This window comes from Ascidiella aspersa, chromosome 2 (genome assembly GCF_963924565.1).
Source record: "Ascidiella aspersa chromosome 2, kaAscAspe10.2, whole genome shotgun sequence".
Taxonomy (NCBI): domain Eukaryota; kingdom Metazoa; phylum Chordata; class Ascidiacea; order Phlebobranchia; family Ascidiidae; genus Ascidiella; species Ascidiella aspersa.
Window position 1 is genome coordinate 29,889,882 of NC_139448.1, and position 26,607 is coordinate 29,916,488.

A 26,607-nucleotide genomic window follows, 5' to 3' on the forward strand; every position below is an offset into this window, starting at 1 on the left:
AATTGAAAATAAGGTATGTATTGAGCAGTTTCAACAGGCCGAAGCCGCTTGTACCAACATGAGTGGCGGCGGTCGTCACCAAAAGCGAAAGCGACAGTTTGTTGTCTTGCTCGCACGATGGCATTTCCGCCCTGACCTATTTGTGAAAAGCGGCAACTGTGTCTCTTGAAGGCAATCCGCTCAACGCCCGAATGTGTGCCCCCCACGCTGTCGCTATTCCTATCTTGCGATCTACTCCCGGCATTGTCGTTTTGAACAGCCGTCTGACCTAGATTCTAGCCGCGGTAAGACATCCCACGCGTTGGATTCCCATGCATTGTAGGAATTATTTTGTCGTAACATATTTTGATATTACGTTGTGATATATATCTCTGTAATAATTTTTGTGTTTATTCGTAATTCAAATTTACCTTTGGAGCATAATGGTTGTAGGTTGTAGTAAGACGTAAAAGAATATCAAAGCCCATAGAGAAGTAGGTGTCACTTTGAACGTTTCGAATAACTCTTTATTCATTTTTAACATAGAGAGAAGGCACTGATTATAAGCATTGACCTAGTTTTTTTAAAACTCATTATAAATTGCTGTTTTATCTTTGATAATTTACTTTCATTGTGTAAATTAATTTTAAAGTTGCGGCTAAGTATTCGTATACGATGTCATTTAACCGCTAACTGAGGTAATTCGCAGTCGTGTGGTTTCGAAACCGCAAATGTACCACATTAAAAAAGCTGCTTTATTTTTTGGTGACTACCATTTTAGTGGGATAAGGGTTATATTCTGCTTACTGCATACTCAAGTACCAAGTGTTGCAACGTATACGATGACATTTATCCACAAGCTGAGTTAAATCGTTAGGGGTAATGTGTTTTTAAAAACCACAATCGTACCGGGTTAAAAATTTAGCTTAATATTCGGCGAATATGTTTAATTAGTTTAGTGGGGGTAAGGATAACTTTTTATGCTTGCTGCATACCCAAGTACCTTTTTTCACTTCCGCCCGGCCTCTGACACGCGGTTGTTCTGTTGTTTGCGGGACCACACATTCCACTTGAAACGGCATTGCGCTCGCTTATACAGTACAGTAAGTACACAATAGTTGCCACCATACACTAAGTTGCTTTGTGCGGCCAAGAAACCCGACCCACTCAATTAGCATCCGCCCGGTGTCGAGTAGGCCGACCCGGCGCCGAAGCAGCCATACGTGACCGTGACCTTGACCTGTGACCCGGCGTTTCCTCGCACGACGTTCAATATATCGTGGCTTTGCGTTTTTGCGAAATTTGGATTTTGGCCGCCCGGTATTTTGGCTTTGCGCATAAATCGGCTTAACCACGGCGTTTTGGGTCGATTTCCTCGACAGGGTACAGAGGGTGTGTCTGTGGTTGTCACACACACTTGCGTAAAGCCTATACAGAGATCCAGCAATACGCTATAGCAGGGGGTTCTTAAACTGGGGTCCATGGACCCCTTTGGCATGCGTGAATTCGTTTTAGAGGGTCCATGACGGCCTAGTTAAAATATTAGTATATATTTAAAAATTAATCAAATTGTCAACGAACATAGTTTATTTAAAAATAAAACCTTTTCGCACTGAATGCATCAAGACTCCATTACACTTTCACATTTTTTTGCATTAGAAACAGCGGATTTTTAAAGTCCATTTGTATTGTGACGTAAATGTATGACGCCATCTCTAAAAATCTCCTTCGACACTGGTCTATGCGAAGCAAAAAAAAAAAAGTTCAACAACCCCTGAGCTATAGTCTGTAAGCTCACAAAGGACACAAATGATAAGTTTTATGGGCTTATGGAATCCAAATCCATGGCGGTAGGTTTCTGCTTGTCGATCACTGTTCCTCTGACGCGTATATAAAAAATAAAACTCAAAGTTAGAAAATCCGAGTAAAACCAGGATGAAGGATTTTTAAAGGAATATATACTTCGACTATGCTGGCATCCTCAGTTCCTAAAGTAATATATATTCCTTCAAAAAACGTCGGATCCTGGTTTTACTCGTTTTTTTTATATTGTGCAACTCACGAGTAAATTTTTGACAGTTTAACATTTATGCATCTCAAGTCTAAAAGAATGCAATAAATTTATGGGTAAGACTTTGTGTAACATTGTTATAATCCTATTCGATTCGTTTCTAAAGCTTGTTGTGCGACCACCTACATGGTCACTTCACCACTAGTTTTCAAAGCCCTTTTGCACTGTAGACTGAAGTTTGTTTGCCGACAAAGCATAGAATGCATACATGGCAATATATAATGTGAAGGTGTTTGTACTAGCAGAATGTAGCAAGCATTGGCGTCTTGGTTGTTTCTGGACTCTCGCGCCTATGTAGCACAGTTGGAAGAGCAACGATCCCGCTATGACCAAAAGGTCGTGAGTTTTAACCTCACCGAATATATGTTTTTCTAGATTGAGGGCTTGCATCATTAACCGACAGATTCGGTTAGTATGCTATAGCTTCCGGTTTACTACGATACGAATGCCGTTATTGTTGCCAAAAAGTGACTCCAGAAGGGCTAGATCACAGTTGTTGTACAATGTACACACATGTGGGTAACTTTCATTACATGGCAACATGTTGCAATTTAAACATACAACATAATATAGTAACGAAGTGTGTTACCCGCTACTCGTTAAAGTCAAATGTAAAACACAAAATTCTTCAATTTCTCACAATATTAATCGTTAAAGTTGGAAACTCAAAATGACACTTATCAAAATGTAATTTTAAAATACGGCTCACGAAAGGAATTTCGATACACGCCGACCGTAAAAAGTCTCATTCACAGCGACCAAAACGATATTTTCCGCTCTCGTAAATGTCTCTGGGTCGCGCCGCGGGATAGAATTTCCGTCCTTAACCACCCTTGTAGTCGGCAACTAAAATAACTTTGTTGCCGCGAGGACGATGACGCGGTTGTCTATGAAGACCTCGCTCGCTCACAAACCAGGCGTGCGGTTTTTTCATTAAAATCGAGTTACAGTGTATAGAAAAAGGATAAAGGGAAATAATGGAGGACAGTTATTCGTACCGTATGCCTATGCCTTTTTAGGGTATAGGGGTCATTTAAACTGCAGATTGGTATCATGACCATAATATAAAAAAAATCCATTTTTCTCTTCGATAGGAATCCTAGCTTATGCATTCGGTTCCATGTTTGCTAGGCGTTTCGCCATTTAAAGTTTAAGTTATTTGGTTTGAATGTATTTACTGCATATCGGTAACAACGCTGTTCGATATAGTGGAAAAATCTTCCGTTTGCCATTTTTATTGGGATGCAAAATCACACTTTAAACAAAGGCACGGTTAAGGTTGCTGTAAATCTAGATTAAGCTTGTTGAATTTAGGGATCTTAGACCAACTTAATCGCTTTAAACACTCTCAAGCAGCACGGAAAATTAGGAGTTTTATTGCCTGGCACTCCATGACTGTGCTTCTATATATGTTCGATAGGGTTCTTTAGCAATTATAAAGACTACTAAAATGGGAGCAGATGCCTTATATTTCGTAATGGAATACAGGATCGCATTTAACCAGTGGCAAAATGTCCTAAAACGGTGCTTTATATACATCGAGAAGCCTGCATTCTCACCCGCTCGCATATTGCTTGCGTTTTGATGCCAATTAAGTTGGAAGGCTTTTGTCTGATCTCGGTCATTGCCTTGGAGCGCCCGGCCCATGAAATATGCATGGCACGGTTTGTACACGCAGGAGCCTTCAAGTTATCGCCGGGCGCTTTTACACGAAAGCCTTGCGCGTACAATATGATGATGTATTGTAAAGGAAAAGGCGTCCAGATCTGACCGATTTAGACAAAGCTAGTTAATGCTTTGCAAGATCGCTTTGTTAAAGATATCAGGCTGTAACAATTTTACTTTTTTATTGCCAAATGTCGCACGACGTTCAATATATCGTGGCTTTGCGTTTGGGGTCGATTTCCTTTTTTATTGCCAAATGTCGATAATTCAATTCGTTAAAGACATTAAGCGTTCCAAAGTCCTAATATATATTATCAAGTGCCCACAATTCAACTTATGGAAAAATGAAACATTTCTATGTAACTTGTCTTGGCTTGAGGGCAACCCCTTTACGGCGCCAAGTTTGGGGTTTAAGAATGTCAAAGGAGGTAACTTATTTCCTTTTAAATTACTTTACATCGCTGAATCTTTCATGAGATTATTTTCACTTCAAGTTGGCCTTACGTTTAACGTTGTAATACCAGCAAATGACGCTTATAATCCGCATTAAAACAATGGTAAATATAGTGTTTTGTGTTTTAATTATGCTGTGTCAGTCAACTGCAATACATAAAGATCGGTAGAAACAGTGTTTTGTAGTTCCTTTCGACTAAATAGATATCTAGAAATGTCGTGTTTTTTGCCATAGATAAAAATATAAACCGGAATTCTCGAGCTCACCAATCTATAAAGTTCAGGTCATGACGGTTCTTTCGAGATATTGCAAAGCGAAGATGGGAAAAATGTCATTTGTATACACTAAGGATGTTTCGCATGATTTTGCCCAATTTCGCAGCGCGCAGAAACCTGCGGTGCGTGCATTTTCGAATACGCTGAAAATGGCGACGCTCAAAGGAACCCTAAACCCGCCCCCCAACAGAGACCCCGCCCCTATTTGGTCGTCCACCTTTCCAGAGGGGATCAAGGATGTATTGCCCTTCTCTCGAACGACTGGCCTACTGCCAGAACGCGCCCAGAAGCAGTTCGCTTGCATTGTTTCCGGCCGAGGCTAGGTGCCTAATGTGGCACCGGGAACGCTTCGGGGCGATCGCTTCCTCTTCTGGGTTAAATATAGCCCCATGCTCTTGCCGTTTGCGGGCCGCGGGACTCTTGCCAGAACTTCCTCCTCAGTACACATGTTTATTGCTTGCACTTGGTTGCCGCGACGAGCCTGATCCGATTTGGAACGCGGCTCGGCGTTTCTCTTTCTTCCTTTGTTCGCCTTTTTTCTTCTCTCTGTTTTAAACAGGTTCAAGTCGCTCTCTCTCGCTCTCCGAAGGAAGCGAACAGGAAATCAAGGTGCCGTTCTTGCTTTTCGCCATTCCTTGCAGGACTTGGTATTTTTAGGAGCCGAGGAGTGTATTTTTAGAAGCGGGGTGCAATAAGGACCGGGTATTTCTGTCTGACTTTGGTTATGTGTGCGTGTCCGTCCCCGGGATTCAGGTACTGACTGGCATTTTGAGTGTTGCCTATTGTTTTGTCGCAGCATGTAATCGACGGTAGCTATAAAAAAACCTTGTCTATATACGGAAAAGCTACATGATTCGCATACTGCGGCAATAGCGCGCAGGCTGTATTTATTAGTGCTCTTTCAAAAACTGATCCAGCAATCAACTCGCTCGCGCATGACTCATAAAGCAATCGCGGCGCATTTGCACTTCCGCGCGATTCGGACAAGTTGAAATCGATAGCAACTCCCCGAAATGGCAGCGGAATGCGACAATCGTGCGCGAATTCCATGTTCGGACACCCATTCCCTTGTTTCCTGGTTTCGACCGCTTTCAGTCGACTCTTAAGGGCAGAGAACTCGTCTGATCCTGCCTAATCATTTTTCAAGCTTATTGGGATTGGAAGGTATTTTCAGACTTTGATGTCGGCGTTGGGCCTACCGGGTGAGGTTTTCTGTTTGGGTAAACCCACACTGTAAATTGGAGTCCTGTTTTTGGGTTTGTCAAAGCGTGGGTATTTCTACCCTTCAACTGATGTTGAACAAAAACACCGACAACCTTAGGATTGAATTTGCCATGCTTCGTGTTTTATTTAAACCCATCAAGCTGAGTAGATGATGATTATTCCATGATGCACCAAATTAAAAAACCCTAGGATGGAAATTAACATGTTTTTGCAAAAGGGGATGCTAGAAGTTTATGGAGATTCCGTGTTAAAATGTGAGCGCTGGTCTAGAATTCAACCACTTTTTTACAGTAACGAAACGAGTTGGCAAAATTGAAATTGCAAGGACGAAATAAATGTTGTAGAATAAATACGTCAGTTATATTCAATGCAGCGGCTACCCTTGCTCTTTGGCAACGACAAATGAATTAACTAAGAAATAAGGAAGTTGACAATAAACTAAAAAAAATTATCAATTAGCGAAGCATCACATTACGGACACTAGAATATAAAGAATCGATAGGCTACTATAGTCTAGCTTCGAATTAGCGGTGAATCTGAACTGGGAAAGTAGGCTATACCAATACCTACAGCTAGCACAATTTTACTGTCCCGTCAACTGATGTGGATATTTAGATTGATAGTTCATTACCCCCTAAAATGTGGAAATTTGCCCCCTGGGGTAAATTTACCCCAGGTTAAGAAAGGCTGTTCTAGACCAACATAAATGTGAGATTCTATTATTGACGTATTTCTATTTTAAATTAAGCGCAGTTGTATTTCAAGCGGCGATTGCGAACTAAAACAACTATTTAATTAAACGTTTTTTTCACACATCTATACTAATTTGTTTATGACGCTGAAAACACATTAGCGCTCAGGTTATGGCTTAATAGCGGTTGAGGAAACATTGGTATCCGGGACATGAAAAGTGCATTATGCTCCCAAGCGATTCCCGAGAGATTGGCTGAAATATGTCACCTTGATCGTTACAAGTAATTATCCTGTAAGCCCCTTAACTTGTTGCCACTGAGGGCAGGTTGAACGCTGTCCTCCAATCAAGTACTTTGACTATAAGGCACTTCGGGTTATTTTCAACAGGACGTCGGCTATTTTTAGAAAGCGCTTTGATTATTCAGGCGTACAATGCAAACAGCGACGCAATCGCTTTGGCAAAGGACAAATTACCTCATGTTTAAACCCATCGCTAATATTTCTTTCAAAAAAATAATTTATACACCCTTGATTATTTTTTTTAGGGAATGTACATTTTCAGTAACTTATGCTATTAAAAGTGTTAAGCGGTTTTATTAATTCGGGCCTCATTTTATATTAAAGGGGTGAAAGGAACGAGATAAAGCAGAATGTAATATTCCGTAGGCAAACAAGTAGATTTTCAAAACTTCCATTTATGTATGTCATTCCAATTATTCAGGTACGGGGAAATGTCAATGAACAGACCCGTGTTTTTTGTTCTTTTTTTTTGTTTTTTGTTTTTTGAGCTTTTTTTGTATATATAATTTGTTGTTGACATAATATAACATGTACAAAGGCGGTCGGTCCGGTTTGGCTTTAACTGCGTTTCCAAATAAGTTCGGTATCTGGGAGAAATACGTCGACGTGGCCCATATTAAGAAAATTAGAATTTTGTCATAATATTTGTCTTATGTTTGGTTTACTTATAAAAGTTTAGCGTATAGACTTTGGTCGCCAGATCTTCGCTGTCATATTTACGCCAAGCATTCATGTCCCGGCGGCAAAAAGGTGGCCGAACGTATACATGGCCTTACACAGTGTTTATCAACCTTTTATGGCTAGCGGCATCCCTCAGAAATTATAAAATAGATTGCGGCACACCTACAAGACTTTTCCGTAGGTAATTCACCAGAATGTCACAATAAACGGAACTGGAACAACACACATCATCTCTACACAACGTATAGGAAGTTATAATTGGATTGATTTCAATCTAATCGTTACAAAAAAGTTGCAAGAGTTAAGCAAAAATCAGATTCTTAAAGATTCTCAAAAACCCTTGAGCATTAGAAATGGAACCCCAGTTGAGAACCACTGGCCTTACATGTAGCTGTTTGCAGGCGGCCTTAACGGTTGTATATAAACTCAATTCGACTTTGTGCCCAGGACAGGAAGTCATACTGGTCCGCCTATCTCCCGCTCTGATCTGCACCTTAGGCCAGGCATAGGGATCACCACAGGGCGGGCGGCAATGCCTTAAGAACTTGGGCAAGTCGATCGGAAAACGATCGATTCCTGTGTCGCCTTTAAAAATAGCGCCCGACTAGCGAACCTGTTGTTTTTGTTGGGCGGGCGCTGACACTCTGCCAGAATTGCGCGAGCATTTAAACGCATGTCGCTTTGTCGTCAAGTCCTCGCCTTCGGTTCTTGCGTTGAGCTGCTCCACTGCGGAAGCAATATGCCGCTCGTGAGATGGTTGGACGACATGTGAACGAGCGCGCTTTCCACGTTTGACATATTTTGTAAAGGCATTCGAATGTTGCCACTCAATCGAATTAAGAACTTAAACATAGCCTGGAGTAGACAATGCAAGCTTGTACCTTTGGCTAAAAAAATCTGGCATTTTAGTGTATTTCAAATAATATTTTAGCTACAGAATTGAAATCTTCCATTCTGATAAAGAAATCTATATATGGTTGAACAACGGAATGACAATGAAAAAACTTTGTCATTTTTTAACGTTACAAACATCTGCAATAAATCTTATCATATCTATGAGGCAAAAAATAGCCAAAATTAATATTGTACTGATGTTAATATGAAATTAGGAAAATGTCTTTACTTGTTGGTTTGGCTTACTTTAGGTTTGCAAATCATCGTTTTGATTAACTGTGTTTTATTTCATTTGGTATCATACAAAAAATAAGTGAATGTTATAAAGTTAAAAACAAAACAAAAAAATGTAATGTTGCCGAGACGCGTTGCTCGGGACATGGTGTACCAAAGCAAGCTGCGCACTTACCCAGGAGAAGGCTTTCTTCTAGTATATAGGGTTAACTGTACCGTACTTTCTGGCCCTTGAAACTTTTAACGCTGCTGGCAAACGGTGTTTCTTCAAATTCGCAGCATCAAGATACCCCGAATACGGTTTACCACCTTACCCGCAAAGTTATGTATTTTCCTCTAATAAATCCCTTATAAATTTGTTTCGTCAGACAGGGTGCTCAAAATCGTGTCCCGTCAATTGGTGGCCTTAATGAAATAAAGGGAAGAGCATTTTGACCGGTGTACGGCTAGGGAGCGGAAAATAGACGAATCACCGTGTTACCTTGTCGGAGATTCAACGTTATATTCGTTAAAACTAATTGCATGATTTACGTTATGAGTCTGTACGTAGACACTCCTTTTTGTTGAGCCCTATGTACAGTGTAATTTCTTCACCTTGAAGCTGCTAGCCGAACGGGGTAAATACGTTTATTTTGCCACGTTGCATTTTCCAAATAAAATAAAAGCACTGGACAAAATTCTACTTAACTTTTTACCATCGGGATTGACCTTCAAACTGCAGTTCTAAACAGAGCTCTTTCCGAAGCTTGTTGTTTCAAGCCATACTCGCTTTCTTAAAAAGATCATAAAAATTCCCCGCAACTTAAAAGCAAAGAATTTCGCGGGGCGCAGAAGCGCGCAGCCGCCGACCAGCCAAGAGCGCGCTTGTGAATCGTGGCCTAATCTAATTGGTCAATTAACTCAAGCGGGCCGACAACGGCTAGGCCCGGGCGCTGTGCGTCGATTCCCGGCGGAGCGTTTGGGCGTCTCGGGGCGCGTCGACCTTTTAGCTGATCAAAAGATTAAATGCGGATTACGAACCGCGGTGGAAGGAATACGCGACCGCGATATAGCAGGGCTATAGAGGAAAAGCCTCGGGCCCCAGGGCCTTTACATGCAACTTTTTGCTGACAAGGCAGGACTACTTTGGTTTGCCGCTTTAACCTGCAATAACCAAGTAAAATTTCAAATCATGTTAGATAGTATTCTGTTTTTTTTAATACAGTTGTTTTAGATCTTTCTTATAACCGTTGTGGTTCTGTTTGGATCTTACGATATAGATAAAAGATCAACAACTAGAAGTGTTGGAACAGCCATAGATCAAATATAAGCCATAAAAAATAATAACAATATCTTATTTTATCAACATAAAACATAAGACAAATTAAAACGTAAGATCGGACGTTGATCTGTATTTTACTACGTTATCTTTCAGTTGCAATTTTTATTTCTTACGTCACAAACATCGGAGTAGTCATTAAAGCAAAAAGCTCTTGTCAATCAAGGTTTTGGATTCCATAAAGACCTAATCTTTTATTTCTAAAACAAAGGCCAGTATCTTTGAAAGCCAATACCAACCAAACAATACTGCTTTGGGGTTGCGTAACTTGACAACACCTTTTAGGTGCTTGTTGAAACGATGGCGAAAAAGCGGCCACAAAAGAGTGCCGGCCGGTTTGCAAAGCGGCCGCGAAACCTGGCCGTCGAGTTGGCTCATCTCGGCCCCGAGATTCCTGGAAAGATGCGCACACTTATTTGCAATTGCAATTAGACGGCGGCCGACTCTTGCTCGCTGCCTCCACAACCTCGCTAAGGTTTGCACTTCTCGCCAAGTCCCGATCGTTACGTCATCAAGCCAAAACGTCAGTCGGGAGCGAGCGGTCGCGGTTCTGGCGCTCTATATCTGCTGCGATGCTTGTCACAATATTCGTCGCGTTTTACATTAACTGACTGCCCGGCGGTTGATTTTTACACTTTGTTATTCAGTTATGCCGCTGTATTTGTCTAAAGCCGCAAGAAACGTTTCGAGCATTCCTATCCCCAAAAGAGCGCTGTCGGAGTTTGCAGATTTCCCTAAATTATTCGTCCAAAAAAACAAAACTAACTCACGTGGGCCTATTTGCGAATTAAAAACGCACGGAGCCAAAAGTTGTCACAATCGCAGAAATAGTGATGCAACTTGAATACTTGTAGTTGCTATTTACGTTCAAGGGCTAAACTTTCCCGCGGCATTGTGGCCTTGCGACCAAAACAGCACGGAAGCCATTTGTTTTACAAACTATTGGGAAAATGTATTATACCTACGTGGAAATTTCGACAGGTGATGCCTTATGGTCGTTGCATTTTTAGAAGAAGAAAAATTCGATAATTGAACAACGTTGACTGAACGCGCTTCTTTTTCATCGGTGTGGTTGTATTTGATTTGAACCTTTCCGCCGTTCACGCAACGATATATTTAAAGAAGGGAATGATGTTGTTTGGTTTTACCATTTCTTCTGAAATCAATTACACAAAAAATCAAAGAGGATATTAAAATAACAAAGCGACACGTTACGGTACGAATTTCAAAGCGTACACGAAATACATAAAAGCGGTCCGGGCCGTAATTTGTTTTCGGCTAAGCGCGCTTTTTACGAAGAGCCAAACAGTGAAATTTGATGACATCCGACCTTCGCGGTTTTGTCGCATTAAAAGTGCCCCGACTTCCGTTTATCTAAGGCCTCGCCGCAGATTAGACGCGGTTTAAACGGCGAAATGTATTCGGTGCTCTTTGAAGTGGCCGTTAAGGCGGGCAAATCGCATCCTGACGCGAATGTATTTTTGGATATCCAGCCTGAGTAAATTACCGATGTGAGAATTAAAAGGGTCAACCCCAGTCTTAAAATCCTTGTTCCATGCTGATCAAGCCGTTTCTCGCCCGTATGCACTGTCATGTATTGTGGATCCGACATATTTCGGACAGCCGCCGGCGTTATAACTGTGCTTTTACGGTGCTGCTTGCAATCCTGTTTCGGGTGCTGCGGGCCTTGCTGAACTGACCAATCAGCGAAGTGGTGTCGCCTGCGCACCGGCATAAAAATAGAGCAAAGGTATCACCTAAGGCTGGGCGCTAAAAACGATACGCAAAGAGCTGACAACACTTAGTGAAACGCTAAAAAAATCGGCCGGGTTTCAAGGCTCGTTTTCCCGCGGGCTTGCGCTGATTTTTTTCCTGAAGTACCAACAAGCCGCTAATCGTAGCGTTGCAATGCCTTTTACGCATTGCGCTAGTCTGCTATGAGACCCGCCGATAGTCGTGCTGATTGAAAACCTGATGCAAATTCAATTGCGTAGCAGTTAATTGCGTTTATGTCGGTTTTGCTGTCCATGTCTATGTTTTTTGTCCATCATGATGTATCGCGGTTTAGCAGTGAATTACATTTTGTTTACTGCTACTTCCAGACTGCGGGAAAAATACAACAGCCAGCGTCTAATTTAAAAAAATGTTTTATTTTTCTTAAAAAAAAAAATTATGTGAAATTGGGCTAGTATAAATTGGCAAATGATGGAAGAAAAACATTGACCCCAATTGTACAACATTTCAAGTGCATTTTGCTCACATCTGTATACAAAATGTTATCTCTTTGGACTAAACGTTGTTAGTCTTGTGTCAGCAGCTTGCAACGCTTTTTTCCCGAGGCATGCCGTACATCAATTTCGGCCATTTCTCATCGAGCAAGCCGTTGAGGTTAGACGGTAATTTTTTTTACTAATCCCGGCCGGTCTGTGTCGAACACAGATTGGCTCAAGCGCCGATAAACACAAATAAATCAACTCGGTAACGTAATCCCAATGTTTTCCTCGCCTGTTGCGAGTTGACTGGCTGTTCTGTGTCTTGGTTTTTAAGCGGGTAAAGGTTATTTTTTGTGGGAGAACGCGTTTTATGTTTGCCCGCCGAACACAGCCCTGGTATGCGAGGAATTTTGAAACAAGTGTGTAATATTTATTCCTTTGGGCAGCAGTATACTCTAGCAAGGCTAGCTGTTGAGATCAATCACTAAAATTGCTAGCTTTGCTAGAGTATTGTGCTGTTACTGAACAGGAATTAAGGTCGACATTTATGTTACAAGGGTCGAGGTAATTTTAATTATCACATATTCAGTGCTACATTATTCATGTGGATTTTTATTGATTGATGGACGCCTTTAAAACTGATGCGAACATTTTTTTATCGTGATTATTTAATTTTAATTCCTTTAAAGGATTTTAATTATTCCATCTGCTATATAGTAAAACAATCGAACCGTGAAACTGTGGTTGAGAATTTTTCAATAAAAAGGTACTGTCAAAAAACTGTGACGAACTCAAAGCAGCGTAAATTTTTGATAACTCTTTTTCAATTTCTCTGGCTTAAAAAATCTGAATCGGGTGCCTTAGTCACAAGTAATCGGCTCAAAATTGCCGAGCGCGACATTTCTGTCGCTGATCGCGCGTCGCAAGCCGCCTCGACGGAAAGGGAGGGCCTTTTATTGATGTCGCTGCGACGACAGCAGTTCTCGCGACACGCGCGCTCTCATTGTGAACAAGCGGGCAAGTACACCAGGGGCCCGATTAGGTTATCCGATCGTCGTTAAGCGGCGCACTTACGGCCGGGCATCCGGCGTTCCTACGCAAGCGCCACTCCAACCGGGGTTTCGAGTTTTGATGTCCACTCGTGAGGGGCATTGTCAAGGCGCCGCCGATTTTTTATTGCCCCTGATCTTTGGCTGGCAAACAGCTGCCGGCCCTTTGTCCGCGGCTCGAGTACGCCTTTGCCCGATTCCCGATTGCCCGCGCGCCATTAGCGGCCCATGCGCAGCGCCAATTTGTGTTGGGTGTCAAATCAATTACACACAGCACTTTTGGGCGCGATTGACACGGGGAATGGAATGTACCTCTTCCGTCGCTCATGCCGCTCGTGTGTCTCTTTTTCGCTGGTTAAGGGCAGGTTTTGGGACGGCGAGATTATCTTTGTAGCAAGTTTGAAAACTTTACAGCCTGATGGAGTGATGGTTTTTCTTGCACTACAATTCTGATTACAGGTCAACTAATTTCAATAATAACCTTTAGAAGGCATCCTTATATTATTATGAGTATGTTGCATTCGTTGTCTTCTTTTCGCTGGTTAAGGGCAGGTTTGTGCGGTTCGAAATCCGGCGACATTATCTTTGGAACAATTTTAAAAAGCTAATTTTTTTAATCCTCATGGTCTTGCTTACACTACAATCCTGATTAGGCCAACTGACTTCGGTAATAGCCTTTTTGAAGGCATCCGTTATATTATTATGAGTATGTGACATTCGTTGTTTTCTTTTCGCTGGTTAAGGGTAGGTTCGGGCATTTTGATATCCGGCAAGATTATCTTTGGAGTAAAATTTTTTAGGCCTGATGGCCTTGAATGTCGAAAATAGAAAAAACGATTTCAACGAATTCCGCTGCACAAAAACGTTGCCACCGAAATTTTACCTGTAAAATCTAGCCGACACCATTTCTAGCTTTGTTTTTGCACCTTGTTCGAACTCTAAATATTTGCAATTTTCAAGAGTCTATCAAAACGTGATATCTCAGGCACTAAACTGTTTAGAACAAGCCTATTCGCCCACACGAAAAACTCAACAAGTAGCGTGATGTGATCAACAAACACCTGATTGGGAGCTCATCGTGATCGCGTCGTTACGTAACATGTGGAAATAAATAAGAACTTTTTTAGTAAAAGGCGAACGATTTACACGTTGTGAAATGAGAACTTGCCGATATTACGCAACCTCAAACGACATGAAACGCTTAAAAAATGGAGCGGCGGGTATGAGTGGCGGTTTTAGTCGGCTCGCACACAAAAAAACTCGCCGCCGCCGCGCAGCGAAAAAGAACAAGCGGCGCTGCAAATGCGGGCCAGAAAAAAGCATCTACGACGGCCGAGCTCGATGCTTGTGCGTCTCTCTCTCTCGCGCGCCTCTCTCTACACCCATATGTGTATTGCTCCGCCCGTTTTACCCTGCAGTTGGCCGCCGGCGGGTGCGGCGTACGCAGGCCGCTCTTGAACCTTACTCGCTCGCCTGGGTGGAAACGCTGAGCTTGGTTTGGCCGCGGAATCCCGGGGAAGGTCGACGTTAGTTGGCAGCGCGTTCGGGCCGCAGCGGCGCGTTTGTTTTTGGCAAAAGCGCCCGCTGGCTGCTGGCCCTTTCGGTTTTGAGGTTTTCCGAATGGGCAGTCCAAGTGTTATTTGACTGATGTGCGTGTAATTGCGCGTTTGCGCTTGGCGTGGCGAGCTTAAAGAAACAAGGCAATATTTGTCGTTGGAAAGTGTCTTTTTTTCAGTCGTGTTGCGTATATTTTCTTTTGGAAATTATGCAGTCGTACTGCATATACAAGAGCAAAATCTTGTATTTTGTTGCTTAAATTACATTTTTGTCAATTAAACGTATACAGGATTTGCAGCCAACAGTTTATAAGTTTATTGCTGCTAGAAATGCTTTACAAATGAAATTAGTTACAGAAGGACTTGTAGGCGGTAGTTGATAAGCTGGTCAAGTGCTTTTTTGGTCAATTAACTTAAAGCTGGACTTGGGTGGTAGTCTACAGTGTCTACACGATGTTTGTTTTCATCTTAGCAAAAGCAACGTTGCCGACCTAGCGATTCGGCGATAAGCGTCTTAAGCCAATGCACGCGCTTTTGGGCTCACATCCAAAATGGCGGCGCAACTCCTACGGTCCTGTTCTTAAGCTAGTTTATTTATTTTAAACACTGTTTCTGTAAACAAAAATGCGAGCGTTTCTGTAAACAAGAAAGTCAGCGGTTTGTTTCAATTGAACTTTTAGATACTTTTAGACACGATAAAGTTACAAAGTTAAGTTCCGAAAAAAAATTGATAACAACTTTGTTATGTCTTGACATCACCAGCGACTAAAAAGACAAGGTTGAAAGCTCGCCGGCCTAGAGTTACAGTTACTGAGTAGCAGCGCATTTTGCTTTTTGCAGCAACAACCGCGGCCGAGCAAGAAATACACGACAGAGTGCGTGGTTTGTTGTAGAGGGGCGCACGCGGTCGCCTGCGCGTTTTGTTTGTCGAAGGGCGCGCGCGCTATAGTCACTGGCCACGGTCCAATGTCAACTGTGTCGCGGACTCGAATCTCTCTCTCTCTCTGTGAGAACTTACCGCTGCCGGTTCGACCTCTCTGTCTCTGTGTGGCTTCGAATGTGTGCCGCATTGGTTCACCGCCACTAAACTACATGGACATTGGACGTAGGTTTTTCCGGCGGTGCGGACGGCATGCTTTCCTTCACGGGAGTGCAAATTTTTAACTGGTGAAAACTTAAAAAGTGCCACGGTTTGCTTATTTGTTCGCGCAACGCGTTTTTGCCTGTACCCTGCCGCTCTCCCCGCATTTTCACTAATTAAAACCGAGATTTATCCCCCGAAGGCTGCGTGCGATTAATTTTTTTAAGATATACAGAAATGCTTTCATGCCGCGTTTAGATCGCCATTTTACGATGTTTGTAGTACATTGCTGCACATTTCTGCCATAGCATCATTTAACAAATTAATTTACTGTTTCAAATATAAAAATATAAAATTAACTTCCCAATGATTTTGTTTGTTTTGTTGAATTGCAAAACAACTTGCATTTAAACTTGAAAAAAAAACTGTTTGCATGATCCAATGAAAAACTGCAATAGTCAAATATTGTCCATGAATTCGTCAATTTAAAACGATAATTTTTTGTTTTAAATTTAGCAACTACCCGCGGTTTGATACTGATTGGCCCCCGGCCACACAGTTTTCTTTTAAAAGCAACTCCAAAAACTCAACTGCTATCTTTAAAGTATCTTGCCAAACCAAACCCCTCTTTTACGACAATCAATATCTACTTCCAAAAGAAGTGCTTTCCTGTCCAAACTGAGAAATATCCTCCTTCAAGTGCCCGCAGTAGTTGCATGCAAATTTTGCCACAAAGAGCTGTTGACTGTGCTCTCTAAAGCAACACAAAATGGACCGAGTTTCAGACAAAATGTCTGGTCAAATCCGGAGTTGTCAGAAATGTATGGGCGGCAAAAATACGTTTTCGCTTACAGTTGTCGCAAAACAACCGCACTTATCCTGCTGTCACGCTCCGGTGAGCACAGCCCGCTTTTGCTAGTTCACGTCTATGGTTTTTAACTTTAGCGGAATTTAAACAAAAACACAATTCGGTAGAAGTTTATGCGGTCAGTCGTTGTATAAACCGTTTTTTCCTAGTAGTTGTTATGGTTGTTTTTTTATCGAGTGTTTTAAATGCTACCTTAACTGCTCTAAAACATATTCAATGCTAAATGAAGGGCAGTACAATAAAATCAATACTATTTTTAACTGCCGGGTTAATTTAACTGCAATTTCAAGTCAATGATTATAGTAGAAACGGTTTTTGATTAAAGTCTGTGCATTTGTAACCAGCGCTTTGCCTGGTGTTTTTGAATTCACCTGTTGCAACTGTTCCCAAAGATATCGGCGAAAAATGCTGGCAAATTTGTCAACGATGCCCGGCTAGTTGTCCCGTGCATTTGCCCGAATTGCGCGGCGTACACGTTCGCCGTTCCCGTCGAGTGATTTCGCTATCGATCCGAAACTTGTTGCCGGTTGAATTGTTAAGCGTTAATAGAACGGTTTGAGCGCTGTGTAAGAGCCAAGTGCGTATTGGCAAGTTCGCCGCTTTTGAAGTGATTTAGAACTGTGCTGAGCCGACTACAGAAACTTGTGTTACATAACTGCAATTCGAATTATTGAAAGCAAATAATTTTATTTATTTACTTGTTTAGCATATTTCAAGTGAATATATGTCTGATAACTGAAAGAAAGCCTTCGGAAATTGGATTATAATTAGTTTTGGCCTGAATGGATAAACGGCATTCTTCCGCCGCCATTTTTCGGTTTCTGCAAGTTAATTTAAGCGCCTTGTCTACCTTTATTGGACTCCCACAATACAAACAAAACCGAGTAGGGCAATTTGTCGTAAAACTAGGGAATGAAGTTACATGCAAGCAACAAGTGATACCCAACTTTGATATATCAATCCGTATTACGTCATAACCTGGCTCATAAAACGTCATTTTTATATTAAATTACCTACTCTCTAAGATTCTGCGTTTTAACAAGATTTTATGTTAATTAAAGTTTAAAAGCGTCATTTACAATCGCGTTGTCGTAAACTGTGTTTTGCATGTTCCTATAAATAATAACGTAAATACTTTTAAAGCCGATGTCAATTTGACAAAATTAATTTTACATTAATGCGCGACCTCCGTGGCGACACCAAGCGTTAAACTTGTCGATGTCCTTTTTATATTCATTGCTCTTTCTGTGCGTAGATTGGCATTTTAACACGCCAAAACGAATGTTTACTTGACTGACTCGATGGCGTGTCGTTGGACCGGTTTTCGAATCGCAGTGTGTGGCAGTGCTGACAGGAGTAGGCTGTGGCGTGCAACACTTCATTTTTGCACGTCTTGTAACTTTGGATGGGACGGTGTAATAGTGACCCTTTTGTAGTACGCCATAGTATAACAACATAAATGTTTGCTTAAAACTTGTTAAGTTCGTTGCTGAGTTACTCGTTTGGGACCTAACCTGATAATAAAACGCACCGAAAATTTGAGTCATGTTTCAATTTGTAACGGTTTGAGATCTTTATAAGATAATTTATTTCTACTCCAACAAAAATATACAAAACGAGTTGAAGTTTCATCTTAACTGAATATTAGTGTTTTCAAAAACAAAAATGAACTTTAAAACGCTACACAGGCCAGACTGATGGGTAAATATACAGACCCTAAAGGAAAGGACTATTTTTCGTAAAAAACACAAGGTGGACGCCCGGCAAAATTTTCTCGAAAATATTCTGCTACACCAGGAATTGCTAAACATTTTTTGAACGCGAAGCCTCTCATTTTGGGGGTTTGCGTTGGCCAGGGTCGGCATGGAATGTTTACATTTGACATCATAAAACAACTAGAGCCAGCTGCTTTGGTCCAACAAATGTGAAACTGAAATAAAGTCTAAATACATTTTTTTCTACACCAAGATTTTAATTAGTCCTTCATGCAGCCTCTAAAGCTATCACGTACCCCAAAGGGGTCCAATAACTCCTGTGCTATACAAAAGATGAGCGCCTTTCGCCTCTTGTGGGTGTCAAGGGCGAGTTTGAATTCCTAGCAAACCACGCAGTAATATTAACGCAGCAAGCCGTAGTGCACCGTCTCGCCTGTGCGCATCGTTTGAGACTACCACCCTCATTGCCGCGGGAAGCGTGCCGCTAATGACAGCAGACGTTAATTACAAGCTAATAATCATAAATCCATCATCGGCGGCACCCTGGAAGTTTTGTTTTGCCCTTTTTTTGCGTCTGGCGCGATCAAACATCAGTGCGCGTGCGCGGAAATGACGTATCACCAAAAACCCAAGATGTGGGCTAAGCCGTTGCCGGATCGCGCAAAATTTACTTTAAATTTAAATTCAGTGTCAACCACGATGCTTTGAAATAAAGTTTTTTCCCTTTTAAACCCTTGTGGTTGAATTTGAAATTTTCCACATAAATACTTACAAAAAGTTTTTGAGTGAAATCCTTAATATTTTCGACTCTTTCAATAGCAAGCAGAATACGTGCCATCCCCGGTCTGCTCATCTCAAAATTGTTGTCGGTGACTCGGCAGAAAAGTATTTTCGCAGAGGCGGTTTTGGTGCTGCTGATTATATTTGCGTTGTTTACCTTTTTCGCGATGGGACCGGGTCGATTTCGATTGCGACTTGGAATTGTTTTCGACATTAAAGTGCGCGTGACACAATTAGGCTGTGTTGGTTCGTCCGTGTGCAGACCCGACCACTTCGCAGTCAAAATGAGGTTTATTTTAAGCCTTTCTGGCGGCCCTTGGAATGCGCGGATTAATGGGATAAAAGTATTAATCGCAAATGCGACAAATAACAGACACGATTAAAAACGGAAACGTCGAACAACTGAAAACCGTCAAATAGCAATTAACGAACAAAAATAAAGGCGGTCATTCGCCAGGTCGTTTAAGTCGGAAACGTTTTAAAACGAAAACGTGTGATAATAAAACTATCAATCACGAAGCAACTATTTTGTTAAAGTGTTAGGCGTTTTTGTTTTTTTAAACTCTAATTTTGGCTTTTTAAAATATTAATCTCTTTCACATCTTTGTTATGTACGTTATAATTGGTGGGCTCTTGCTTTTTTCACGTATGGTTGGCACGCAATCGAAACGTCTTGGTTATACTTTTACTCTATGACTTGTATGAGAAAACAAAACACCACCTTAAAAAATATTCATGGAAACCTCGTCCGATGGCTGTGTGCACAGTGGTTATGCAAGAGTACATCCTACAGCTGCATATAGTACCAAAAGACTTTTGGCAACACTCAACTCAAGCAAGTGTAGCCCTTCACGGAGGTGTTTAAGCTACGGGCCGCCCGGCGCATCCTGAAAGCGGTCCATTTGTCCCCCAAGCGACCCCAAGTTACGAAACAAATCAATGTCGTGTATAGACTGTATAGTTTTTGGCAGCCTTTCTTTGACTGCGACAGAAGCCTAGCAGACAGACGTCAAATCTGCTCGTCTCGAATGTAGTCCAAGTTCCCGTTTCTGAGACAGTTTTGTTTTTAGTTCAAGGCGGCGAAGGCGACCTTCCTCGACCGCCTTGTTTCGTTAGGACCGGTTTGAACCGGTTTCAACCTGCCCGCATTCGCGTCAGTTGTAATCTTCGTCTGAAACAATATTTCGCCAGCGCTTATCTCGGTTTTACATCGTTTTTACGCGCGGCAACTTTCTTTATTGCCTTAAGCAAGCGTTCCTTTAAGTAGATTTACGTCCACCATTTTGCAGCGACGGCGTTCGTCAACGCGGCCAAGGAAAATACAGGACGATTTGAGATTCGCCGCCGCTGCCACTGTTATAACGCGCAAATGACGTTGATTTTAATGCCAGACTGGACCCTTGTAAAACAGTCAAAAGTCCAACGTTTTAGTGTACATTTTGAGAATTACGTCATTATAGAAGGAACGTGAAGGAGAAACCTCTTATTTCCCGCAATCACACTCTCGCAAAAACGTGAATTTAAGAAAGCAAAACTATACATTCAAGTCGTGAGAAAATAAATTCAAGTTGTTTACTATCAACTTAGTCTTAGAATATTTGCGAAGGAAGCGTTTATTCTGGTTAATGACGGTGTAATTATCTCCAAACGCAATACGCATACAGATTAAAAAAAAAACGTTCTCAGTGCTATGCTCTTTATGCAGCAATGAGCGTCCAAATTATGCAAAAAATAATACAAAAAAATGACATATGACGCATGGGCGGCAAAATCCGGGTCACGAACGCTTTTTCACGTGGCCGTCACGTTTTCCCGCGTCCGGACAAATCGTGCCCCCACCAACCCTCCCCTGCTACCGAAAAACGCAATAAAGCCAAAGTCGTGCTTGAAGTTGAAGCTCGCCTCCGGTTCCAACATTTTTTTACCTTGATTTAAGATAATAGTTTAACCTTAAAAAAAACAGCACTAAAACAGGCTAAACAAAAGTGGCTTTAAATTTGGTCAAGGTGCGGTAAAACGGATGCAAAAATATTTTTGGAGATGCCTGGACCAGTCGGTTGTTGTGGAATTCAATTGAAAAGTTAGAAATACTTTAAAAAAAATTGTAGCCTTTTGTAAACTTTAGTATCCATTACAAGAAAGCTGGGTTCACCTAACTACAGGTCGCGACCAGAAAATTTGACCTAAAACCGGCAATAAAACAGGCTAAACAAAGTGTCCTTAAAATTGGGTCAAGGTGCGATAAAATTAATGCAAGTATTTTCTGGGGGACGTCTGGGCCGATCGGTATCCCTTTCGCAGCTGCCAACAGCGCCCGCGCCAGATTAGTTGCGTTGTCTCGGCGCATACCATGACTTGTGCGCGCAACAAACATGACTAGTTCGTTTTCTTTCTTGTGTTTGACTGATTGCCTTTGCCCGTCTGCCCCGACCAGGCTGCCCCCAGCCGTTCGTTTGTCACTTTGCAACTTTGCGTCAGTTGTTCAGGTTTTCAGTCCGCGTTAAGGTTAAACACTGAGCACGCGCCGCAAGTCTCGTGAAGAGCGATTGCGCTTCACGCGAGCCGAAAGACTAGCTTTCCCGTCAGAATCTAATCCGAGAGGATTGCATTTAAGACTTCGAGGTTAGGGTTTCGCAACTGGCTTTGTAAGCGCTCTCGTTGCGAATGTGCGCGTTGCTCTCTTTTACTGCTGGTCGCGCAACTTGAAGTTTGTCGTGCGCATTTTGAGCTGAAACCTGTCGCCTACCAATGATACGGCGGTTTTCTTGTAAAAACCGTTAGAAATAACATTGACAACCGAGTACAAAGCGTATTCAAAGGCTTTAGATTTTTAGTTAAACAGGTGGCCTGTCGTTTTCAGTTGTGTCGTGCTTTTTTGGCAATTTCGAACAAACCTTACAATACGTGTCGCGGATTTTCACTTTCGGATTGCGGCCGTGTTTTTTTTTTCTATTTACAGACAAAAAAAATGGTTTAGCACGTTTGTGACAGTTGCCTTGTTGTATATTTACTTTAAGCCTATACTTGTAACGTCTGGCAATTTTTAGCCGATTCGATCGAGTCAGAGGGCGATTTTATTGCGACTTGCGCCATTGTTGAGATTTTAATCCCAGTTTCAGTTTCCAGCTCGTGATTTCGCGTCTTATTTTCGACGTTTTTATTTCACCTTTCGCCAGTCAACATAAACGAGCAAAGTTTGACCGTTTCTAAAGCAAACATCGGTTTCGAAAGTGATCTCGTTTCGTTGCAGTTTTATATTAATACCACAGCAACCGTTAGCAAGCATGTGGTTGTTGCACCAAGAGTTGACCCCAACGCGGAGTTATTGTCCACGTTTGCGCTTTTTAGCTTGGCCACATGACCCGATTTGTTTTGCCGTAAAAATAACACGCTCCTGACGTGGTTGGCAGCTTGCTTCCATTTTGTTCGCATCGCTTTTATCTTCTGCAATAGCGAAAGTACGTGGATTTTCATTCTCTCAGCGCCGTAGCGATATACAAGGCTTGATTTCGGACAAAATCTCCTTCGTTTTTCTTTCGACCTAATTTTTGACCGTTTATAGGGCGAAATTTTGGCTGTAGTTCCAAAAATTGTGGAGCGCCAATTTCCTGTGAAGGCCAGTGTAAACAAGTCACTTTGTAATAATCTAATTTAAAGTCAAATCATTTGCGAAAAAGTTGAGTCGTTTAAACCCTTAGTGAGTCTAGTCCCTGCAAGTCAATTGCCATTAAAACTCAAATCCAAGTCAGGTCGTTTGTATCAAATCGTTATATCGCGAACATTGTATTTTACAATACAAATATTAAAAACTAAACATAACGCTGAAATCTATTTCGCGTGTGTGAAATAGGTGAGTAAGACACTTTGTCGAACAGTTATTGAACAGTATTTTATCTTTTTTTTTTTATCTTTTCTTTTTTAGCTTGATAGACAGTCTTATATCACTACGATTTTAAGAAGACCGTTACGCTTTGCAAACAGTTTTCCCTATAGTATAAAATATTCCTCATCAGCTAAGGGTGTTTTGTCAACACTTAAAATTGCAATATTATTATTGCAATAGCTTTAAAAGTTGATGGCGCGGAAATAATTAATAATAATTTTGCCTCTTAGACCACACCTGGGCAAAATACGTCCCGCCAAACAATTTGGTATAACCCTTCAATTTTAAAATACCTAATGAAAAATGACACTTGCAGAGCAACCACGCTTTTTCCTAGTCTCATCAGATTTTCAGCTTTCCATAAAGAGAGTTACACTTCATATTTTGTGTATTTCAGATCCGATTTTGGATCCAAAATATTTTCCTATACTCGTGGGGCCTCTATTCTGTATTGCATTGATTAATTTTTTCTTTTCCCCGTAATATTTTCTTTTTACACTTGCCTTATAGCTCTCAAAAGAAAATTAGGCAACCCAAGGGGCCGGTTTTATCAAATCACAAAACATTTGTCAGAATATCGGCATACGCAAATCATCGGGATTTCTTAACACAGATGTCATTCGTTTTTTCTGCAGAAACAGTGTATCATAAAACTATTGCAAAAAAAATACTTTTGTGTAAAACTTCCGTAAACCTCGACGGCAGCGCTGGTCTCGAGACGCCGAAGCTTGTGATATGTAATGAGCGCAACAATTGGCCTGTGTCAGCAGCAGCACCTAGCAGCAGTCGGTCCGAGCCTGTCCAAGAGCTGCGCACACCAGTTCTATAGAGACGAAAGGCGCGCAAACGACAGTAGCAACAGCAGCAGCGGTAGCCAAGGCCAGGCTTCCGACTTCAGCAGTCCCATTCCCTTGGCGGGACCTGTGAGCATTATCGGAAGGCGCCATTCTTCGGCTGTTTTCCCGGCACGTTCAGTGCGCGCGCGCCAGACTGTACAGCAAGGCGATCTCATCTCGGATACGGCGACGACGCTGTCGCAACAATATCCTGCCGGACAGTGCCTCCGCACCTCCGACAGCGCTTGGCAATCGCCTTCAACAGCATCAGCAGTCGTAGGCTTCAACGGCAGCCACGAGCCAGTTCGGCGCAGCTACAGCGCTGGCACAGTGGAGGCCAGCGCCATTCTCTCGTCCAATGAGCTGCAGCACTCTGTAGGCGCAGCGGCGGGCAACCACCATCACCACCACCCTCAGCTGCACAGGTCGTGGAGCTTCAAGGACGACCCGTACACCGCTTTCCGCACGCGCGGTCACTGCGCCTCGGTCGACGAATCGGTGCTGACTGCTGCCGAGTTCCGCAGTCGCCTCTTTCAAGACGCTCACCCGCGTGCGCGCTCCGACTGCGCGCTGGACGAGGAGGAGGCCAACTCACAGCAGAACCAGCAGCTGCAGCAACAGAACCAGCAGCAGCAGGGCGTGTTTTTCGCGCAGCCGCGCAACCACAGCCAGTTCCTGCAGAGCTTCGTAGGTAACTTAGGCGCCGCCGCCGCGTCGGTTGGCGGCAGCAGCTCGGACAACTTTAACGCGGCGGTGGCGGCGGCCGCAGCGGCACAGCGCTACCCGCAGTTCCTACACAACCCGGCTGCTGCGTTCGTGCACGGCGCCGGGCAGTACGACGACAAGCAGTCGGGCCACGCAGGACAGAACAATATACAGCAGCGGTTTGCGGCGCGTGCCGACCCCTACGTAGCGCCCTTTCCTTACCCGCGGCACCGGCACCAGAGCGTCGGCGGCGCCGCGGCCCCTGGCATTTGTCCTTCCACCGCCCAAGCAATGCTCGCGTACGACGCGCCGCCTTACTCGTTCTGTTCCATCCAGGACGAGTTCCACCCGTTCATCGAAGCGCTGATGCCGCACGTGAAGAGTTTCGCCTACACGTGGTTCAACCTGCAGGCGCGCAAGCGCAAGTACTTCAAGAAGCACGAGCGACGCATGAGTCCTGCCGAGGAGCGCGCCGTAAAGGAGGAACTGCTGCGCGAGAAGCCCGAAGTGAAGCAGAAGTGGGCTTCCAGGCTGCTTGCCAAGCTGCGCAAGGACATCCGGCCCGAGTACCGTGAGGACTTTGTGCTCACCATCACTGGCAAGAAGGCGGTCTGCTGCATCCTGTCGAACCCCGACCAGAAGGGCAAGATACGACGCATCGACTGCCTGCGCCAGGCCGACAAGGTACGTAAATGTTTTTTTCGTTTTACAGATAAAACACATAAATCATCATTTTTTTTGTTCAATTTTTACTATTGTTGATTTTTTCTACTGTTTTTAAGAAAAAAAGTTGCACTTGTTTTCTTTTATCGTCGGCAAATTAGGTTCACTAACTGATTGTGATAAAAGAAATTAGGTTAACTAACTGATTGTGATAAAAGAGATGCAGCGAAAAACAGGGTTTCATTTTGAAAGGTTGCAGATCACGACAAAAAATGATTAAAACACAACCAAGCGGCGAAATACTGGGAATACGAAAACTGAATTTGCATAGCGTAAACCTCAAAGAAAACAAACTACTATAGCCGATCTTTGAACCCTTTGCCCAAGAGATTACTCCACACGGAACGATCTCAATTGCTAAACATGTTGCTTATCTCTAAAGTCCAATTATCCATGTCGCACATGTTTTTCCAAGTATTGCCGTTTGTTGTTTTAACTTGTGCAATGGGAATAGGAAAAACAACAGCATCAATATTGCAACTGCTGGTTGTATTGGTTCAACAAAATCGTTTGTTACGTCACATAGCGGGCATTGATTCGGCAAGGTCACCGACACTGAACTCTTAGCGCTGTAAAAATAAACTTGGCCAGTTTGGACGATTCGAAACCGCATTTATCCGCTTAAACTTCATAGTTGCATAACCGCTCCTACCACTTTTACGTAACGCCGTATTGCGCAACGCCAATTAGCAAACGTATAAAAAGCAATATTGTTGTTTGATACCGTTAAAGTCCAATTCAAGTAATTTGTAAAAAAAATGCAATGAGCTGTTTGGTTATCATGACGTTTGTTACCAAACAGCAGAGTAATCTAGCTAGCTAAAGATAAAAAAACAACGTTAAAATACTGAAATTCATTCGATTTCTAGTTATAGTTATATTTTGTTCAGCAAACGTCTAAATCTATGCATGTTGCAAGCAAACTGTTTCTACCATTTGCAAATTTAAGAAAAATATTCAGATTCCAAAAGATTTTTTCAATGAAACCCAATTCCAATTTGCATTAATAACCTAAATGCAATTCAGATAAAAATTTGTCTGAATAAATTTAGGTGCATCCTGGTTGTGTTTTGACACTTTGACGTAATTAAAAGTTCGACTATTCAAAGTCCCAAACACACTGTTCACTATTAATTTAATCTTGGTAACATTAATAATGCATAAATTTACCGACGGATTGATTTACGCGCAAATATTCATTCTGCAGCGAACGAGTGTCAATTCAAGGGGAAAAACACATCCTAATTCTCACATCTACAGTATTTAACCTTCTAAGTGCATCAGTTACCTACACACACACCTTATACCGTTCTATCCTGAAAAAGGCCATCTGAAATAAAGTAGCAATCGATATTATTATAAGTGATAGTTGTAACCTGTAGAATAAACACTATATGCATTTTAACTGTA

At 42.3% G+C, this 26,607-nt stretch overlaps 1 protein-coding gene across 3 annotated transcripts in view; it reads left to right on the top strand.

Moving 5' to 3' along the window:
* LOC146164780 (nuclear factor 1 A-type-like) overlaps window positions 1-26,607 on the top strand; it is an 87,719-nt gene that overhangs the window by 16,057 nt on the left and 45,055 nt on the right. For 2 of the 3 annotated variants that reach the window (XM_083381250.1, XM_083381251.1), the window contains exon 1: window positions 23,575-25,158. In XM_083381250.1, the coding sequence (XP_083237376.1) occupies window positions 23,674-25,158 (1,485 nt within the window). In that variant the 5' untranslated portion in view covers window positions 23,575-23,673. Of the gene's footprint in view, window positions 1-23,574; window positions 25,159-26,607 lie in introns of those variants that run through there. The other variant, XM_083381252.1, reaches the window with a different exon arrangement.